The sequence below is a fragment of the Dunckerocampus dactyliophorus genome, chromosome 2 (assembly GCF_027744805.1).
Source record: "Dunckerocampus dactyliophorus isolate RoL2022-P2 chromosome 2, RoL_Ddac_1.1, whole genome shotgun sequence".
NCBI lineage: Eukaryota > Metazoa > Chordata > Actinopteri > Syngnathiformes > Syngnathidae > Dunckerocampus > Dunckerocampus dactyliophorus.
This window is the reverse complement of record NC_072820.1, coordinates 33,434,934-33,454,014: the sequence shown is the minus strand read 5'-3', so window position 1 is coordinate 33,454,014 and position 19,081 is coordinate 33,434,934. Positions and strand designations below refer to the sequence as shown.

The window sequence follows — 19,081 nt, the reverse complement described above, 5'->3', positions numbered from 1 at the left end:
ACCTTCACCATTCTCAGCAAAGCATTTCCATCTTCTTGGAGGTGTGTTTGGGATCCTTATGTTGGAAAATGGTTTCCCAAGGGAGGAGGTCATGTTGTGCTTCAGAATGTCACAGTACATGTTATATTCAGGTTTCGCCTTAATGAACCGCAGCTCCCCTAGTTTTGGTATCATTCGTGCAGCCCCAGACCATGACGTTAACACCACCATGCTTGACTGTAGACATCATCTTGCCACTCGCTTGTGTTGCCAGCTTCTTAGACAATAATGGCTGTGTGTTGACTCATTTTTAGGGAGGAATGTATTTAAACATTAGAACAAATATTTTTTTTGTTTACTGTCTGACCATTATAAGTGCTAAAAAGCCAAGGTTAGGTGCCCTTCATTGCTTCCTCCCAAGCAGAGACAGAGACAAATGGTACAGGCTGACCTTGATGTTTGCTCTAATTCACATCAATTTAAGACAGCTGTCTTTTGTTACCACCACCAAGGTGGTCTTGACTGTGGCTGTACCGTTGTGTTGTAGTGTGTTTAAAAAAAAAACAAACAAAAAAAAACCTACTTACCTTGTTTTCCATTTGTAGAGAGCAGTGGTGCATGGGCAGAGGAGGGACCTATTAAATTGGGAGTGCAGATGTGGGTTACACATTCAGAAGTTCATAGACAAATATGAACATTAAAATACCTACCAATCTCACGTCTTTAAATCAAAATAAAAACAAACTCATTTCATTTGTTTTAATATTTCGTCATGTTGTTCATCCTTAAAATACACTGACAATTACCGACAGGCAGTCTCTCGTATCTTGTTTTTTTCCCCCCGCGAGACCTGATTCCTGTGTAATAACACTGTCATCGGACTACTGCACACAAAAAAACACAATAAGGAACATGTTAGCTTACATACGATGCTTTAAGAGATGCAACAAAAATGACCACTTTGCAACAACAACAAGAACAAGCAATGCCCATACAGTCCTGAAGGAGTTCAAAAAATATATAAAAATTCAGTTAAATGTGCTATTACACAGGAATCTGTTAAATATCAAAACAATACTTTTCACAAGTGTAACAAAAGTGACTTAACAATTTATGGTAAATATAATAGGCTTTGAATAAATGCAAAAAAGAGCCTGATCTGTGGTAGAAAGCTGACAAGAGAGGAGAGTGAGTCAAATTTGTTGCAAAGCAAAACACTGTACAGCTCAGGCAGGGATAAAAACAGCTTTGAAAGTTGGGCAAGGCATTACAAAAGGTAACTGGATGTTGTCACGCATAGAAATAAAGTCAGAGAACATACAAAACAAATGCCAGAGGAGTCCTTAACTCTCTTCCTCCCATCCGTCCTAGCACAAGAACACTGAGGATTCGTCTTGAGATTTTCCAGTTTTTTCCGTCATCTCCCAAAGGCGGTTAGCTTCAGCTGGCTAATGCTAAAAAGAGACATGGGCATTTTCCAAACGTTGCGTGATTAGTGAGCAGTGCGAGTTCCTTCAGGCAATAAAACCAGTGAATCTTTCAGCACCGTGAGACAACAACAACATCAACAACAAAACAAAAAGGATATAACCAATAGGCAGCATGTATCAGGCATCGGACAGCTTTAACTTTAACTGCATAGCAATAAGCTTTTCCCCTCATGCTGAACAAACGAACAAGGAGGCATCCAAATAAACACATGAAGTGAGGTGCAAAAAGGATCAAGTCATTTTTGGGTCCTGCAGGTCCTTTGAGGGTTGTTGTGCATAGGGGCTTCTTGTCTTTGTACCCCCCTGAAACGTAACTCTTCTCCCCCGTGTGGACGCCTCTCGTGTCAGAGAACGTCGTCGTCCACCCGGGAATCCTGCGGCGGGTGGGAGCTGTGGAGAGCTGAAGGCGACGCTCAGACACAGGTGCCTTGGTGTGCCGGAGGGAGCGCCTTTCGGTTCTTTAAAGCCTGTGACTTCTCCTTGAAGTCAGCCGCTTTCTGCTGGGAGACGTCGATCAGTGCGCTGGCCACGATGAGGCCTGAGGAGGATGGTAGGGGACAAATAGACGACCGGTCAGATACAGCGGGACACGCTTAAGTTGGTCTCGCTGAGAAGCATTCATACATCTGAGATTACTTCTTATTCCGCCTAATTTTATGTCCACTAACTCCTCCCACATTTCTAGACGGATTCAAACCAATCCAAAGTTCAGCTCATTCAGGACACATTTGCCATGAGGCAGGACTTTTTTAAATTCCCACATTTACTGGAATTTCATATTTTCTGTGACAATTTCCCCATTGAAAATGAATAGGCAATTTATTTGGCACACCCTACTGGTGGTAAAAATGTTTACATTTTACATTTATGTTACATTCTGCTAATTCTATAGGCTGAGACGGCTCAGCAGGTAGAGTGGTTGCAGGGATGGCTGCTGGTTCAATCTTCGATCTTATTATGATCTTTGAAATTGACTACAAATTTTCATCTATTTATTCCTCTTCTTTCCCATGCCTTTTTTCCATCCTTAATAAATTCTAACACATTTACAATTCTTATTTTGTCTGCCCCATTCTTTGGCCATTAACTACAGTACTTCCTCATTTTTCATCCAATTCAAACATCAAAATTAAAAAAAAACTCATTCAGGACACGTGAGCTAGCAGAAGTGTTTTTTTTTTTTTTTTTTAAATGTCCCACATTTTCCCCCCATATTTTCCTGTCATGTCACACACCAAACTACACAAACACAATGCTAACTTCCTTAAACACGACCACTACCTTGCCAGAGGCAACCAAATATGGATAAAGGTGTGGAGCTCATTCTATATTGTATGCCTGACAATAAACCTCCTGATATTGTCATGATATTTGGAATGAGTGCTGGAAATACAACACCTAATTTAGCTTCCAGCTTCAGCTTTCATACACAAACAAGAATCTTTAGCTAGTAGGTTACTTTCAATTTATTACCTGACTGTCCGGGCGGAGGCAAATTGGTAGGCCCTGACGGCAGACGAATCAGGACCGTCAACACCGCGGCCTTCCCTCCAGAACATGGCTCCATGGCGACAGGTTTAGGTGCGCCCTGATGAAAATATCACATTAGATCATCATCAGAACCAAAGGAAACAATACAATCTTTCCACAGATGCATGTTTATAGTGCATGTTTTGGATCTCTAAAAAACAAAGTCAGTCACTTGACTATTACTGATGCATTTTGTTAAAACTAGGGCTGTCAAAAATAACGCGTTAACGGCGGTAATTAATTTATTTCATTAATTCCATTACATTTTTTTTTGTGTAACTAACGCATGCGCACCAGAGCAAGCATGCCCCTCTGTTATGACGGCAGACGGAATCACAGTGGAGCGTCCCCACACAGTCACACAGAGTCTGATGCCCTTTTCTAACTTCATTCTGACCTGAACACATCCACAGCAGTACAATACCAACACCATATACTGGATGTATCTCCAACTCACACACACTCTAGTCCCTTCATCCTGGGAACGACACTTCCTCATTCTCATTACAAGAACGCGAGATGCATTCAGGGACACTCCAAACGTCACAAAAACAGCTTTATAATGCACGTGTGTGTGTAAATAAACACAAACATAAAGAAAAACATGAAGTGAATATTCTTATCACTCACTTCGTAGCTCTTAATTCGGATGTACAATTTGCTACATTTAACTTTGCTGGAAAATACACTGAAAACAAGTCATCCATCCATCCATCCATCTTCTTCCATTTGGGTCGTGGGGCAGCAGCCTTAAATTATGTGATGTCTTTGAACGCCACCCCTCATTGCTCATGATACCACAGTTTAAAGTGATTCAAATGTTCTGCTACTATTAAAGAGACTAGTGTTAGACAAATAGATTTTTAGACTGTGTGGTATCTTTTAGCTCGATTGACATATTCTGTTCATTTGGAGCTGTTAATACATACAACTATATACATAATCCTGTCCTGTCATTGACCTTCCTGTTAATTAGATACAGTAAAAATAATGGCCATATTTCAGACATAGTTTCTAATGGTGATTAATCATTATTAATTAATTTTAAAAAACTGTGATTAATCTGATTAAAATTTGTAATCATTTGACAGCCCTAGTGAAAACAAATACTTGGAACGTGAACCTCTGCCTTACCAATCAGAGCTTTAAAAGCTATGTTTACGTGTGCACTGACCGCTGAATGAACCTTTTGGAGTGACCAGACAGTAAAATCTATGGCAGCAGAGACAAGCTCCCCTCCTCCCGAGACAAATAGTTTAATTGGTCACACAACAGCAACAACGACGACGTACACAACACCCGTGTGTCGGCGTCTTGACACTCAAAGACTTTAATGGCCACAAACTGCTGGTCTCAAGCGTGAAAAACATGTCATCCTTACAATGAACGTCAGGGGGTTTGGCGGCATGTGTTTGGGGATACAACTGAGGAATAATAACACGTCTGGGCCACAATGGACTTCTTTGTGTCAGATGAGGAGATGACAGAGGCGTCACAGGGGGAATGTCAGGAAAACAATATTTGCTAATTTCGGTATTTTTGTTTATTTTAAGTACTGGCTTTCCTGCTAGTGTTTACTAGCAGTTAAAGGGAGTAGATTACTTTTTTGGTGTTGATTTTATTTTGATATGAAGTCAAACTTCATGTCTTTTATCACTCACAATTGATGTTATGGGTTTTACAATCGTAAAAAAAAAACCCAAAACATTTGTCTCAATTATGACAAAAAAATCATGTCTTTTTCTTTTTATCTGAACTGTAAGATTTTTGAAAAAAATAATTTAAAAAATATACGCAAATTATTACACAATATACACATTAAAATATGGCTGCCACTACCTTGCCAGAGGCAACGATATATGGATAAAGGTGTGGAGCTCATTCTATATTGTATGCCTGACAATAAACCTCCTGATATTGTCATGATATTTTGAATGAGTGCTGGCTTTAACAGCTTAAAAGCACTGAAAGAAAGTAAGGTGGGCTGCAAGGAAACAATGATTTTAAATATCAATTGATTTACTGTGTTTTATCGTCATGGAGATAAAAAAAATCAAACAAAGTATGATTGATATTTGAAAAACTTCAGCTCCTTTTATTTAATGTCTTTTCCAAATATTGAGAATCTTCCAAAATAAAAAAAATACATATACAGTGGTGTGAAAAATGTTTGCCCCCTTACTGATTTCTTATTTTTTTTTGCATGTTTGTCACACTTAACTGTTTCAGATCATCAAACAAATGTAAATATTAGTCAATGACAACACAACCGAACACAAAATGCAGTTTTTAAATGAAAGTTTGATTATTAAGTGAGAAAAAAAATCCAAACCTACATGGCCCTGTGTGAAAAAGTGATTGCCCCCTAAACCTGATAACTGGTTGGGCCACCCTTAGCAGCAACAACTGCAATCAAGCGTGTGCGATAACTTGCAATGAGTCTCTTGCAGCGTTGTGGAGGAATTTTGGCCCACTCATCTTTGCAGAATTGTTGGAATTCAGCCACATTGGAGGGTTTTCCAGCATGAACCGCCTTTTGTCATGTCATGCCATGCCATAGCATCAGTTTTTCACACAGAGCCATGTAGGTTTTTTTTCTCCCTTAATAATAAATACTGTATGTCAATAATAAGTAATTAAAAAACTGAATTTTGTGTTCAGTTGTGTTGTCAGACCAATATTTAAATTTTTTGATGACCTGAAACATTTAAGTGTGAAAAAACATGCACAATAATAACAAATCAGGAAGGGGACAAATACTTTTGCACACCACTGTATGCTTGAATGTAGTGTTTATTTTCATTAATCGTCAACATCACCTATTACAGTATTTATGACTGGCACCAAATTCACAGAAGCTACCATATATGGATTGGGGGAGGGGCTCATTTGCATACAATGGTGATACACGCTGCTCTAGGTACTAATTTGAATACAATATATTATGGTATACAAAATCTAGCACATACAACTTAATTGTTTTAACTATTGCTTGGTTGCTCTATCCTCATGAAAACAAACAAAAACACTATAAATAAAACCTAAATCTGTCCTAATTAATGCTTGAAAAATTCAGCTTTAATCTCATTTTTAACTTTATTATATACAATTTTACAAAAATAACAAAAAAGATATAGATATGAATATACTGCAGAATTATTTGACCTATTTTCCATCATCTTCCCAGAAGCATGTGATGCTGATACAAAATGCCCGTTAATCCAAAAGGAGCCAGGTCCTCAAATTTATTAAAAATATTATTCTGAAATGATACAATTCTAATTCTTCTACTGGAGGACAAAAACAATATTCATAAACAAGCAAAATGGATGTAAACACAAGGTGACTGTTATTCCATTTAATCGCAGAGAAAATACGTTTCCGTCACGGGAGATGATTATTGATGGTCAATCCAGGCAAGCCAACAAAGTCACGTGATGAGAGGAAAACATTAGCGTGCATCTGCTCGGGCGCAATGATGGAGAGATGGGTGCTCCGTCTTGCGCTGGCATCCAAGGGCAATCAGGTTGTCAGTCGCTTCATGAGCACTCAGGTGATCCCACTAATAAGTAGCTACATAAAGCACATTGCCGCAAAAACAAGGGTGAGGGTGGGGGGGGACTAAATTGCTAATTTAAGGATAAATCAGTATCCGCTGCAAGCCGTGTTTACATGGCTCACTGGGTGAAGCATCATTACTAACCAAAACAACTGGGATGCTTTGAAAAGCCTTTAAATATACTGTAGTCACACTTTTCTTGGGTCACAGTGGTGAAAATGTTCAAGAAACTCATTTGAAACTTTTATATTAATGGGATGTTTTTTGTTTGACGAGAGATGGGGAACCTGTGACACCTGGGCCATGTACTACAGCACGTGAGGGCATTTGATCCGGCCCGCCGTACAACTCTAAACTCACTTAACCTTAACATAAACAACATTAACACACAAATGATCATAATATATAGTGGTGTCCCTTATATTTTACATGCAAAATGCTGACTAGACCAAACAAGATCACTACGCATTAGGAAAAAGCAGGTATATGCAGGTATGTGTCCACAAAAATGCAAATGGCTGGAAAAATGATTAAATTAAATTGTTAGGTAAAGTACTGTTTTTTCAATTAAACAACTAAAATGTTTATGTATAATTTACAGTTTATTCATAAATTAAAATGTTTTCAACAATTTCACTGAATTTAATCAAACTTCCTATGATAAAAAAGTCGGACTGCAACATGCAAAGTAAAAAATTGCAGCTTAATTTGCATAAAAGCTGCTTGTTTTCATTTACATTCTCAATTTGCTGCTACAGACTACTATAGACACGCAATTCTGCACATTTATTCCTGTAAATTCCATGGAAAACCTGTCTCGTGTACATACATCTATACAGTACATATTGCGCAACTGTCCATCTCCAGTACATTTGAGGTTAAGCAAATATAGGGATTAAGCACCAAGTATTATCGATACTGTCAGACTGATACAGCCAATAACTTAGCTGTTGCTACACAAACAGGAGAGTCGGTCACATTGGCTTGTTGTCAGTGTCCTCTTTGACATGGACATGTATTTCTAACAGCTAAGTGATGCCAGATGCTGAGCAATTAAGCTTATAAATATGAGGTTTATTTTTTTATATGGTTCACCTTCAACTACTGCCAAACAATGCCGGATGTGGTCAGGAGCCGTGTTTGAATTTAGACGATATCTGCCAATATATGTGTGATTTTAAAGCCAATAAAGTGGTCATTTTTACTAAGAATGGCAACTTTGCATGTGACACTGGTCGAAAATGAGGAGACTGGCATCTCCTCATCTCCCCAGGTTAGTGATGGCCATTATTAGAATTGATTAACTGATCATCAAGATTGTGTGGAACTTAATAGAGTGCTGTACGTAGCTGCAACCAGCCGGGTTTATTCAGTCTAAACTAGTACACAGTACAGCACGACAGAATGGCACAGGGGATGTCAAAGAGGAAATGCAATAAACGTGGTGTGAGTGATGTTTAAGGTTTTTTCTTGTATTGTGTGTGATTTCTTATACAATGTGGCTACCAAACATGAAACTTAAGAAGAAGAAGTGCGGATATGTCCCACACAGTTTGCTGGTAGCTTTCTGGAAAGCTGCAGGGATATCTAAGTGAGAGCCAGGCCGGCATTTATTGGTTCATGCTGCATCTTGCGAGGGTCAGGAAGGATGCTTTTTCCCTCCAGTTATCATTTCCACAACAGCTTGGGACAGTGTTTACAGCAATTGTCTCCAGTGGGCTCTTCCTTAATGCGCTCTGACAAACAAACAGCTTTGGTTGGCGTCCGAAAAAGAAAAAAAAACAGAAACAAACTCCTGGAACTAAGTGAGCTATAATTAATTTGACACTCGCAAATACTTCAAGATCAGTTTGGTTTTAGTGTGCATTCATTGCTTGAAACTGCAGCACTGGGGAAAGCTAAGAAGCATTGTTGCCCTCTCCTGTTCTTTACGCTGCCCTTCACAACACCATAATGGGTGGTGAGCAGCTCTCAGCAATACACTAATGGCTAATGTAGTGCCTCTCTGCTGGTTGCCACAGTGATTTTATTTCTCTGCGGCAGGTGACACAGAGGCGGCCTTGGCTGAGGAAACACTGTTGCTCCTCTGATGTCAATTTGAGCTTGTAGCTCCCTTTATTGCTTCCAGCTACGCTTTTATCCCCAGTGACATTGAGCCCTCCGCTCCTCTTCCTGCAAGATTCCTTTTCTGCTTTCTATTATTAAATGATTGGAGGAAAGGTCAGGTTTTTTTCCTTTTTTTTTTACAGTATGAACGCAAAGTTGTAGCAATGTCAGAGAAGCATTAGCTGCAAAAATCTCTTAAATGGTCCTAAAAAAAAATCCACACAAGTATTTGTTCTGAACTTTACATAACTCTGCTTTACTAAAAGAAATACAATCTAAAATAATAACACACAAACATACACACAGTTATCCAACACACATACCAAGGCACTTATGAAAAGCATTTTGCAGCATGCTTAGAATGGGAAAAGGTGGCACCATCTGGTGGACAAATATCAAATGTAGTGCTGTCAATCGATTAAAAAAATGTAATCACTTTAATCACATGTGTGATTAATCATAATTATTCACATATTTACCTTGGGCTTAATTAAGTTGATTTATTGTAGACTCTATTGAAGTACTACAATTGGCTTGAATTTTGATTTGAGATAACAGTAGTACAGGTATGGTGGTTGAATAAAGAAATATTTAACAACACAGCATTTTAAAACTTTAACAGCTCTACACATATTGACAATACAATGTCTTTATTTACTGAGCAATGCATGTGCAAGTGCTTGTATGGTAGATTCCTGGCTGCTGCCATCATATTTTGAGCACTATCTGTCCCTATAGTGGTAACCTTTTCTATTATCCCCCACTCCTTAGCAACATCAAGAAATTGAGGAGCACATGATTCGGGGAAATGTCTTTTCTCAGATTTCACTACACCTATCGCAAATGAGTGCAGCCGCCAACTATCATCGATCAGAAGTGCTGTTACCTCGAGGTAGTTATGGTTGCTTCCTGCGGCTGTCCAGTGGTCTCCTGTCAGTGCAACAAATGTAGCTTTGGCCAGCTGGTACAACCTCGTTGCCTTTTCACACAGTTCGTGAATTCTTGTGTCGACATTTCCCCTTGAAGGTGTTCTATATAATGGGACACCTGTGGCTATCTGTATGAGGTCGTTAAGCCCCTCGTCTTCAACTATGTTGATTGGGTCTGCAGTCTCTGGCAACTCATTCAGCAACTGCATCAGTTAACCTAGTTGTTGTCTTTTTGTTGATAAGTCCTAGCCTGATGCACTTGACGACCACGGCTTGATCCCCGATGTTAGCATCCTTGCTAACGTTAGCGAAGATATGCTTTGTCCAAAGGTGGTACTTCAGACTCGTTGTGCTTCGATGAAAAGACAATTCATCGCCGCAATATGCACACGCAACTTTGGTTTTACCCAGACTTTATGTATGTGACTTTTAAACTGAAATTTCCTGTGAAGCAGACCTGGGTCTTTCTCCTCATTCATCGGTGCTGGCTGCATGTGCCCCGACTTTCCCCTTTCAACTTGAGGAATGTAAACATCCGTGCAGGAGGACTACAGAGTGACGTTGTGGTCAAGCTATATATATATTTGAAAATCGCGTTATTTTTTTAAAATATGCTAATATTTTTAGATTAATCACAGGCGTTAAGGCGTTATTTTGGACAGCCCTAAAAAAAAATGTTAAATAGAAAGCCAGTAGTCCAAAACATAATTGTAACAAAGGACTGCATTAGTCTATGTTTAGATAAATGTGGCATCATGAATTACATTTTCAAATGACTTCAATGGGACATTTTTTGCCTTAAGGAACAAATGAGTTGTTTTATGTTATTTTCTTTTTTAAGCTAAAACTCAACTCTGAACCACCGACGTCACTTCCTGTCCTCTACATATCTAGAAAACATTTACTCTGGCATACCGGAGCACAAGTTTTTATTTATGTCTGAAATCATAATCTCTGATTATATCTCCTATATTGAGTAACACACATGTAAAGGTGACAATATGGGTGTTATTTCATGTCTAGATGTCTCTAATAAAGTTAAAAGCCAAAATTCCCTTATCACGGTCGGATCTGTCACCAATTAACCGCAATAAATGAGGGATTACTGTATACTGTATGCCTGTAATTGTTTCTGTATGTGTAATACTCAATTTAAAATGTGTTTAATAACTGTGAGAGGCATGCTATAGTATAGGGTTTTGAGCAGGGGTCACCAATGTGGTGCCCGCAGGCACCAGGTAGCCCCCCACAACCACATGAGGTGACCGCAAGCCTGCTTTTCATTCAGTTTTTCAGTTAATAATGTCAGAACACTAGAAAGAAAAGTATTGTGAAACATAAAATGTGAGTTGTGGATACCAGCATTTTGTGAATGTTTTGGTAAAACAAGCATATTTGATCTGTTTGGGTTGAAATAAGGTATGAAAATCATTTTTACAAAAATGAGTAGCTCGTGGCCATTTTCATTTTCTAAAAGTAGCTCTCGCAAGAAAAAACGTTGGTGACCCCTGGTTTAGAGTATCAAAAAATTGCGTTTTTAGGGTTTTTATGGGTGCATCCATTATTCACTATTTGCTGAGGTCTTGGACCATAACCCCCAGGAATTGCAGGGATCTTCTGTCGTCCAAATTGAAATCATTACATATAAAAAATTAAATAAAATATAAACATCCTTTGGTATATTTCACCTATACTCATTCAACACATCCTTGAAATTAAAAACGGAATGGCACAAAATGTTAACTGTCATCACACTGATGTCAAACTATTCTCTCCCTAATATATTGATGATGTGACCACCACCTTTTTTGGGCTTGATTATATCATTTCTCGCCTTGAAAAAAAAGATGACATTTGCAGTAGAGGACAATTCTACTACAGAGGGTGAAGAAAAGATCATCAAATTACCTATTGATTGTGGACAAAAGGTGGCTATGTGAGGATTTTGAGCAGCACACAGTGAGATTATCTAACTCATTTAGCAGTAACTTTCCAATAGTTTGTAGGAGCTGTCACTAAAAGGCAACAAACAGCAAAGCGCAACACTTACATCGACCAGTGGCTGCAGCATTTCTGTATGTTCTCCTCCTCTGGCGTCCAGTGCAACAGCAACTGAAGCAAACGGACGACTGGCCATTTGTTGACGCTCTCTCATTAGTTGCTGGGGGAACAAAAAAACCCACAAGATTATGTCATGGAACAACATAAAATCAATAAAATGAAGTTAAAGCATGAGAACAAAAAAGAACTGTAAAGATCAAAAATGTTCGTAAATGCTCTCACTTGTTTTACCTAAACGGCAAAGAGGATGGGGCGTTAATTCGAAGCAGGTAATAATTGGAAAGAGGCTCTTATTTCAGAAATTTGAAAAAGTGGAAAGGAAAATGTTGATCTCTTTGACTAAATGGCCATTTATTTACAAGTGACACAACACAGCAGAAACAGAACCAATGTTGTAATAGCGGTAAGGAGCAAAGTGATCAACCAGCATTAATGCTGCTAGTAGCCCATTGTAAACTAGGGCTTCAACTATGGTTGGGCATCGTTCGAATTTGAATGATTCCGGTTTCGATTCTAGTTCCTAACAATTCTCGATTGTGATGCTTTTCAGAGGCAGTGTCGAACGGTTGCCTGGTTTAAATGAGGGCGCTAATCAGCTCTTTTTGGATCTGAACTTCTCCATGAATTGTTTAATGATATTCACTTTTTATCATCAACTTTAGTATGAATTTCTTACAGGGCTATTTTCAACCAGCATACACATTTGAAACCGTTCAACTTGAAGATAAATGTTATAAAGTTTCTTTTTACAGGAGTATACTTCACAAAAGATGTTTACTTTTGAAAAGTAGTATACTTTTGTAAGCTATTTTTTTATGGAACCCTTATTTTGTGAACACAGGTAAACAGGATATAGCCGCAACCGCTCTTATTTCGAAGGCTGGAAGTGCGTTGTGAGTTGAGAAGGTCCCTTCACTGTTTCTAACAGACGTACTGTGGACATGAATGAAGTTGCCTAGTCATAGCCGTAGCTCCCATCCGTTATTTACATCAAACTTCCACATCAGCTAGCATAGTGAAGGCCTGGTTTACATTGGCATGAGACAGACGTCATTTATTGTTGGACTTCCCAGATACTGACAGCTTATAGGAAGTCCAACGTAGCGCATCAAAGACAGGGTACCGTGTTATTTCTACACCATGAATGTGTGAACATTAATCATGTTATTCATGCTCCCTCTTTTGCATGATATTATTGTGTTGCAAATGTTGCACTGAGCCGACCACTCTTTTTTATGAAGTTAAGCCAAACTTTTTTGCCGCTGCTTCTTCGCTGGTGCTCACAGGCTTCTTCTTTGTTGGTGTTCGTGTCTATTTGGTCGGCGAAGTGGGCATTGAATCTAGGGATCGAAATAAAATCATTTGAAAGATCCTGGGATAATCAGAATGTTAGTCCCGGTTCCCATCGATGCTTGAGACTCGTTGTCCAGCTAGCTGCAACTAACAATTCTTTTCTTAGTGGATTAATCTGAAGCTTGCTGTTTCATAACCGGTTAGGCCCTAGACAGACCTAATCATTATTGCTTTCATGGATGATTAAGGAAATCAAATGATATTTACATTTCTAAATTAGAAAACGATTAATCAAATATCAAAATAGTGGTACATTTAACATGCATGCATGCAACTGTCCCCTCTCGCAGACATCAACATTTAAAGGGCAGATACCATTTGTACACAAAAAAGCCCACATAGCCTGTAATTCTGCTCTCTAGAAAGCACTATAAGCCTGATGTATCCAGGTGGCATCCAAGAGAACAGGAAAACGAGGAACTGGGCTCTTGCAGGGGTATAAAGTGAAAAATCAATAGTCGATATCAACAAGGAAGCGGTAAAATAACATCTAACTCTATAAAAACGTGGGGACTGTTTCTGTGACTTTACGACAAAATGTGCTACCAACTCTTAAGACAGTTACTACACAAGTATATAAAATATTTTAATCAAAGGCTCGGTGGTGACCCGTTTCTGCTGCCAGCTCTGCCCAAAAAATAGCTTTTCCTCACCCCAAACTAATCAATACAGTAAAAGAACAAGCGGCACACTTTTATCCACAGTGTTGTCTCTAATCAATAACTAAACAGGCCACCGTATTAGTGGCAAGGACATCGCTGATTGATTATTGGATTTGTGATGAGCTCAAATGTGCAGGCGTGACGACTAATAAGATTACTTACGCAGATCAAGACGCTTTGACAAAAGAGTCTCTAGTTTTCTTTGTGAGCTCAATTAAAGTATGCGAGTATTAAAGCTCCCATAATATGGTATTTCAACAATTTTAAAGAAATCTGAGGTTGCACAATCGTGTATTGGATGCATGCTTGCAACAACAACAAAACAAATCTAGCCTTGATGCTGGAATTTTGGGAATATTCTGGGAATATACGTCGTTTTGAGGTCTTGATTACCCGCTGGAGTGCCTTCCTATCACGTGTTGTACAGTTACCGTACCAAACAGTGATGGAGGCGGTAAGGACACTTTCCATAGTGCATCTGTAGAAGCAACTCAGGATTGTGGTGGACATGCCAAATTTCCTCAGTCTTCTCAGGAAGTACAGTCTCCTTTGGGACTTCTTCATAACTTGTTGGGTGTTGTGAGACCGGGTGAGGTCCTCGCTGATGTGTGTGCCAAGGAACTTGAAGGTTTTCACCCTCTCCACCTCAGTCTCATCAATAAACAGGGGTCTATGCGGCTCCTACACACAACCTCATCAAGGACAGCACACATCCACAACACTCATTATTCACACTCCTACCGTCAGGCAGACGCTACAGGAGTTTGAAGTCCAGGACCACAAGGCTGGCAAACAGCTTTTACCCACAGGCCATCAGGCTTCTCAACGAAGCACTCACACACGCCGCACGCAACACAAGCACACACTCATAGCACTTTATTTATTTATTTGTATTATTTATTTGTACTAATGTCTCTTCTGTTTTGTTGCTTAATTTATTGGTATATATGTTTATGTGTTTATGTTTCTTATGTTCTTATTCTTTCTTCTTTCTTGTGTTTTCTTTCTTTTCTTGGGAGAATGAACAGAATAAGATTTTCATTGCATGGTATAACTGCCTGTTTTACTATGCATATGACAATAAAACTCTCTTGAATCTTGAATCTCTTGAATCTTGTTTTGTGTGCCTATAGCTTTGATGCTAATGAGATACATTTGTCTACAGAGTGTGTGCTTTCAAGAAGTTCTATTGTGCACTTTATCCACTTTTTACATGTACAATGTGACACTGCACTTGTCCAACGTAATACATGTCATATATCACATACAACAACGTAACATTAAGGAGTGGGACAGAATAACAGAAGTGTTAGCAACACTAGCATAGCGATAGGAGCTAAAGCGCTAATATTACACTGACATTTTAACAGCAGCATCATGCTAAATTAGCCTATTCGTTAAAGACAAACAAAATGATAAAACGTACAGCTCCCCGATCGTTGGCAGAGCATTATTTTAAGATGTGTAGTGAAGCCTGTTATTATGATTAATTAATTAATTAATACAAAGTGGTGGGTGTATAATTTATAATTGTATAATTTAAATTAAACTAAAATTAAAATAATTTATAATAGTAATACTATAAATGGTGCGGGCTTTAGATGGAATTTACAACAACATAACATTAAGGACTGAGACAGGAGGACATAAACGTGAGCAACGCTGGCATAGCCTATGTGAGCCAAAGTGCTAACATTACAGTCACATTTTAACAGCAACATCATGCTAGGTAAGCAAGAAAAAGAAAAAAAGCAACTTTATGCTAGGTTAGCAAGAAAAAGATCAAACTGAGCTCCCACGTCTGCAGCTGAGTAATGAACAGTTGGCAGAGCTTTATTTTAAGATGTGTAGCAAAGTCTGCTCCCCCCCTCCCTTTTTTTTTTTTTTAAAAGTGGTGGGTGTATACTGTACATTAAATATACAGTAATAGTGTAAAAGGAGAGGGTTTTAGATGACATTTACAAAAACATAACATGGAGGACATATACGTGTAAGATCAACACTGACATACTGTAGCTATGTGAGCTAAAGCGCTAACATTACACTCACATTCTAACAGCAACATCATGGTAGGTTCGCCTGTTCGCCGAAGAAACACAAAAGGATCAAACTTACTGCTCCCATGTCTGCAGCTGACTGATGGATAGTTGACAGAGCTTTATTTTAAGATGTGTAGCAAAGCGTACTTCTTCTGTGGGCATGACAGCTTTTTCTCACATTTGGTGCTCAAAAACAGAAACATATTACATTCCGCACCATATATTATATATTACACATATACAACGGTTAGAAAATCATTAAAAAGTCACTGTTGCATAGTAAAAGACCTTTTATGTACAAAAAAGGCGTCAAGAACTCTGCTAGTGGTTAACAAAAAAAGTCAAAAGTGAGTCAAAGCCATCTGCCACTGAACTTGAGATTGATTTTTCTTGTCCTTTTAAAACTTTAAGCCACATAGTTGTACGTCTCGTCTATTAAAACATCTTATAGCAACATCACACCAATAAATATAAGCTGCTGGGCCAGTGAAGGTCAAAAATGAGAATGTTTGCCCTTCTCGGACAGATAACGCAAGATGTAGGTGCCTGCAGGCATTGTAGGAATGTGTTTTTTGTAATTTTCAACACAAAAGCTTCAAATCTAACAACATCCATCCTAAATGTCAGATAGTGGCAATGTTATTTATCATGTTGGGGGGTTAATTTAAAGCGACAAAGCATCAGAGAGAGGGAGGCTAAGGCAACAAGCTATGCGGAAAATACTCTGGGAATACAATCATGACAATAACCGAAAAATTCCAGGAATGAATACCTCGAGTGAATGACAAAAAAGGGGGGCTCTGAGTGAAGACTGTTTATAAAAAAGCCAATTAACAAGTGATTTTGTCAAGAACACAAGCTGGAGCCTTTCACGCCAGCGATAAGGTTGGGCACGCACCACATTAATATGCCACTTGATTAATTTGGCAAAGAGAGAGCATGAATTATCTGTCTGGTGGATACAGTATCGCCTTCCTTTAATAAAAGGCAGCAAGTGTCATCCCGCCTCTGAGCCTGTATGGCACCTTAGCAGGTCACTTTGTCCTTTTCCCTGTGTCATTGTGGGCTCCCACGTGCACTGGCCTGCACGTTTAAAAATAAACCCACAATTAGAATCAAAATTAAATACCATAATAAATCAATTTAGGCAAAAAATCTAAATAGCAGCCATAGCTCCTGAATACACATGTAGAGAGTCCACATTATTACCTGCATTCCTTTGAAGTAAAGTGATGTATGCACACCCGTGGTGAATAGAGAACATCCATGGTGAATGAAAACTACAGCAAAAGCAAAGACCACTATGATAAATAGGGAAAATAACTGGTAGTTAAATCTGTTCTAATTCTAATCTATCTATTGGAATTTCTCTTGGAGTCTTGTCCAGGCCAAGTGAACAATATACAGTTAAGCATTTTTTTCTAACTTCCATGTTGTTACGCCCCGATGTTGACGCTCGCATAGTTGTTTACACTTATTTCAGGTGTTTCGTAAAAGTAAACGTTTATGAATAACCTTTTTTTTTTTATTAAAAAAAAAAGTTTTTTTAATTCTTAAAGCAATCAGTGTCCATGTAAAAGGACATTATGTGATCACATGAGTTTCGTTAAGTGTCAGCTTAGCCTGAAGTCAGCTGGGATAGGCTCCAGCATGCCACCGTGACCCTAATGAGGAGAAGCAGCATAGAAGATGGATAGATGGATGGATGGATGGATAGTAGATGCTAATTATCCCATTGAGTTAATGCAATTACAACAAGTGTGTTAAAAGTGTTAGAATTTAAATAATTGGTACTTACCTTTTTTCTTTATTTTTTTTTGTTGCTAAAATGCCCTGATAGCGCTCTTTTGTCGGCTCTTAAATGTGCTGCTATTATAAGATATTCAGACTTGCAAAACATATTCATACTAAATAATACCAAGCACAGAAGTTCTTTACTTGCCAAGAAATAAATCCCAATTTGCACATATACCAACATTTGCCTATCACGACAGGTCAGCATCACACCACTACTTGTTCGCAGGTTAGCATTTTTTTTTTGTCTTTCTGAGTTCTCTGAGGCATAACATCAAGCTGCATATCATGCACTGTCTTGAGTAAATAAGTGACATCTACGTACGGCATTTGAAGAGACGTAAAGCGTGCTAGTCTGACTTTTATCTACATGTTATGTAATTTCATCATTCCACATGCTATTTGTCTTCAGATTTTGGACTATTTTACACCAAAAACATCTGCATAGCTAATGTACAGTTGTCCCTCGCTACATCGCAGTAAACCTTTCGTGGCCTCGCTGCTTCACAGATTTTTTTTTGTGTGCAATTTTGAATGCTTTTTTTTTTTTTTAACAGCATATGAACGCACATTGTGTTCTGCGTCCTGATTGGGTAAGGGCTAACCCAGCCGTTGCGTTCTGCATCCTGATTAGCTAAGGGAGAACCTGCCCATTGTGTTCTGCGTCCTGATTAGTTAAGGGACTGTAGACCATTGTCAATCAAACGGTGATTGACAATCGGTGCCGTGTCTCCTATTGTGTTAGATCGCTAGCAAACAGCTAGCAGTATGGGCTCCCCGAGTTTTCTCCCCGACAAAACCTACAATGTCGCTGAAACGTTCTGCACCCAAAAGGCAGAGGAAGATGCTAACCATTGCACAAAAAGTTGGACTTGTGAACATGCTGAAGGAAGGTAGAAGTTACGCAGCTGTAGGGCGCAATTACGGAATAAATGAATCTTCGGGTTCATTACATAAAGGAGGAGAAAAACAGCATAAGGACGACTGCGGCAATAGGTTTTATCAAGGATGCAAAAACGCTACGGCGGAGCGGCACCAGGACGAAGAGGCACGGTCAGAGGAACTGTGAAATACGTATGAGTCACTATTAATAATTTCTTATGTGTCCGACCTGGTAGGTTGATCATTAAAATTCAAACAAAGGTTTGAACTATGAGCCTTAAAACATACATTTTAATTGTAAAAAATAAAGCTTACTACTTCTTGGATTTCGCCTATTACAGGTTATTTTTGGATCCTAATGCCTGCGATAAACGAGGGACCACTGTATTAGTATCGTTATTATTATTTACTATTATTTTTTCCCTATTTTGCTGGTTAGGTGTACTTTTCTGTGAGGGAGTGGGGGCCGGATAGGCGTCTTGTGTGTTTTTTTTTAATTGTTATATTTTAAAAAATGTATTGTACATACAAAAAATTTGCACTGTTTTGAAAAATGTTTGCCCTTGAATGTATGTATGATGCCAACACTCAGTAAAATTAATAAATAAAATAAATAAAACAGGCCTTTGCGTGGTCAGTTGAGCATTCCCAGCAAGCAGCATACCATGCACTGTCTTGAGTAAAGGAGCTTATTTCT

General features: G+C 38.7%; 1 protein-coding gene across 1 annotated transcript in view; it reads right to left on the bottom strand.

Moving 5' to 3' along the window:
* Positions 1 to 729: 729 nt before the first annotated feature.
* The window catches only part of atrnl1b (attractin-like 1b), a 78,641-nt gene continuing 60,289 nt past the window's right edge, over positions 730 to 19,081 (bottom strand). The window contains exons 27-29 of the mRNA XM_054763977.1: positions 11,644 to 11,754; positions 2,943 to 3,057; positions 730 to 2,007 (exon numbers count right to left, since the gene is read on the bottom strand). Of these exons, the coding sequence (XP_054619952.1) occupies positions 1,883 to 2,007; positions 2,943 to 3,057; positions 11,644 to 11,754 (351 nt within the window). The 3' untranslated portion in view covers positions 730 to 1,882. The remainder of the gene's footprint in view (positions 2,008 to 2,942; positions 3,058 to 11,643; positions 11,755 to 19,081) is intronic.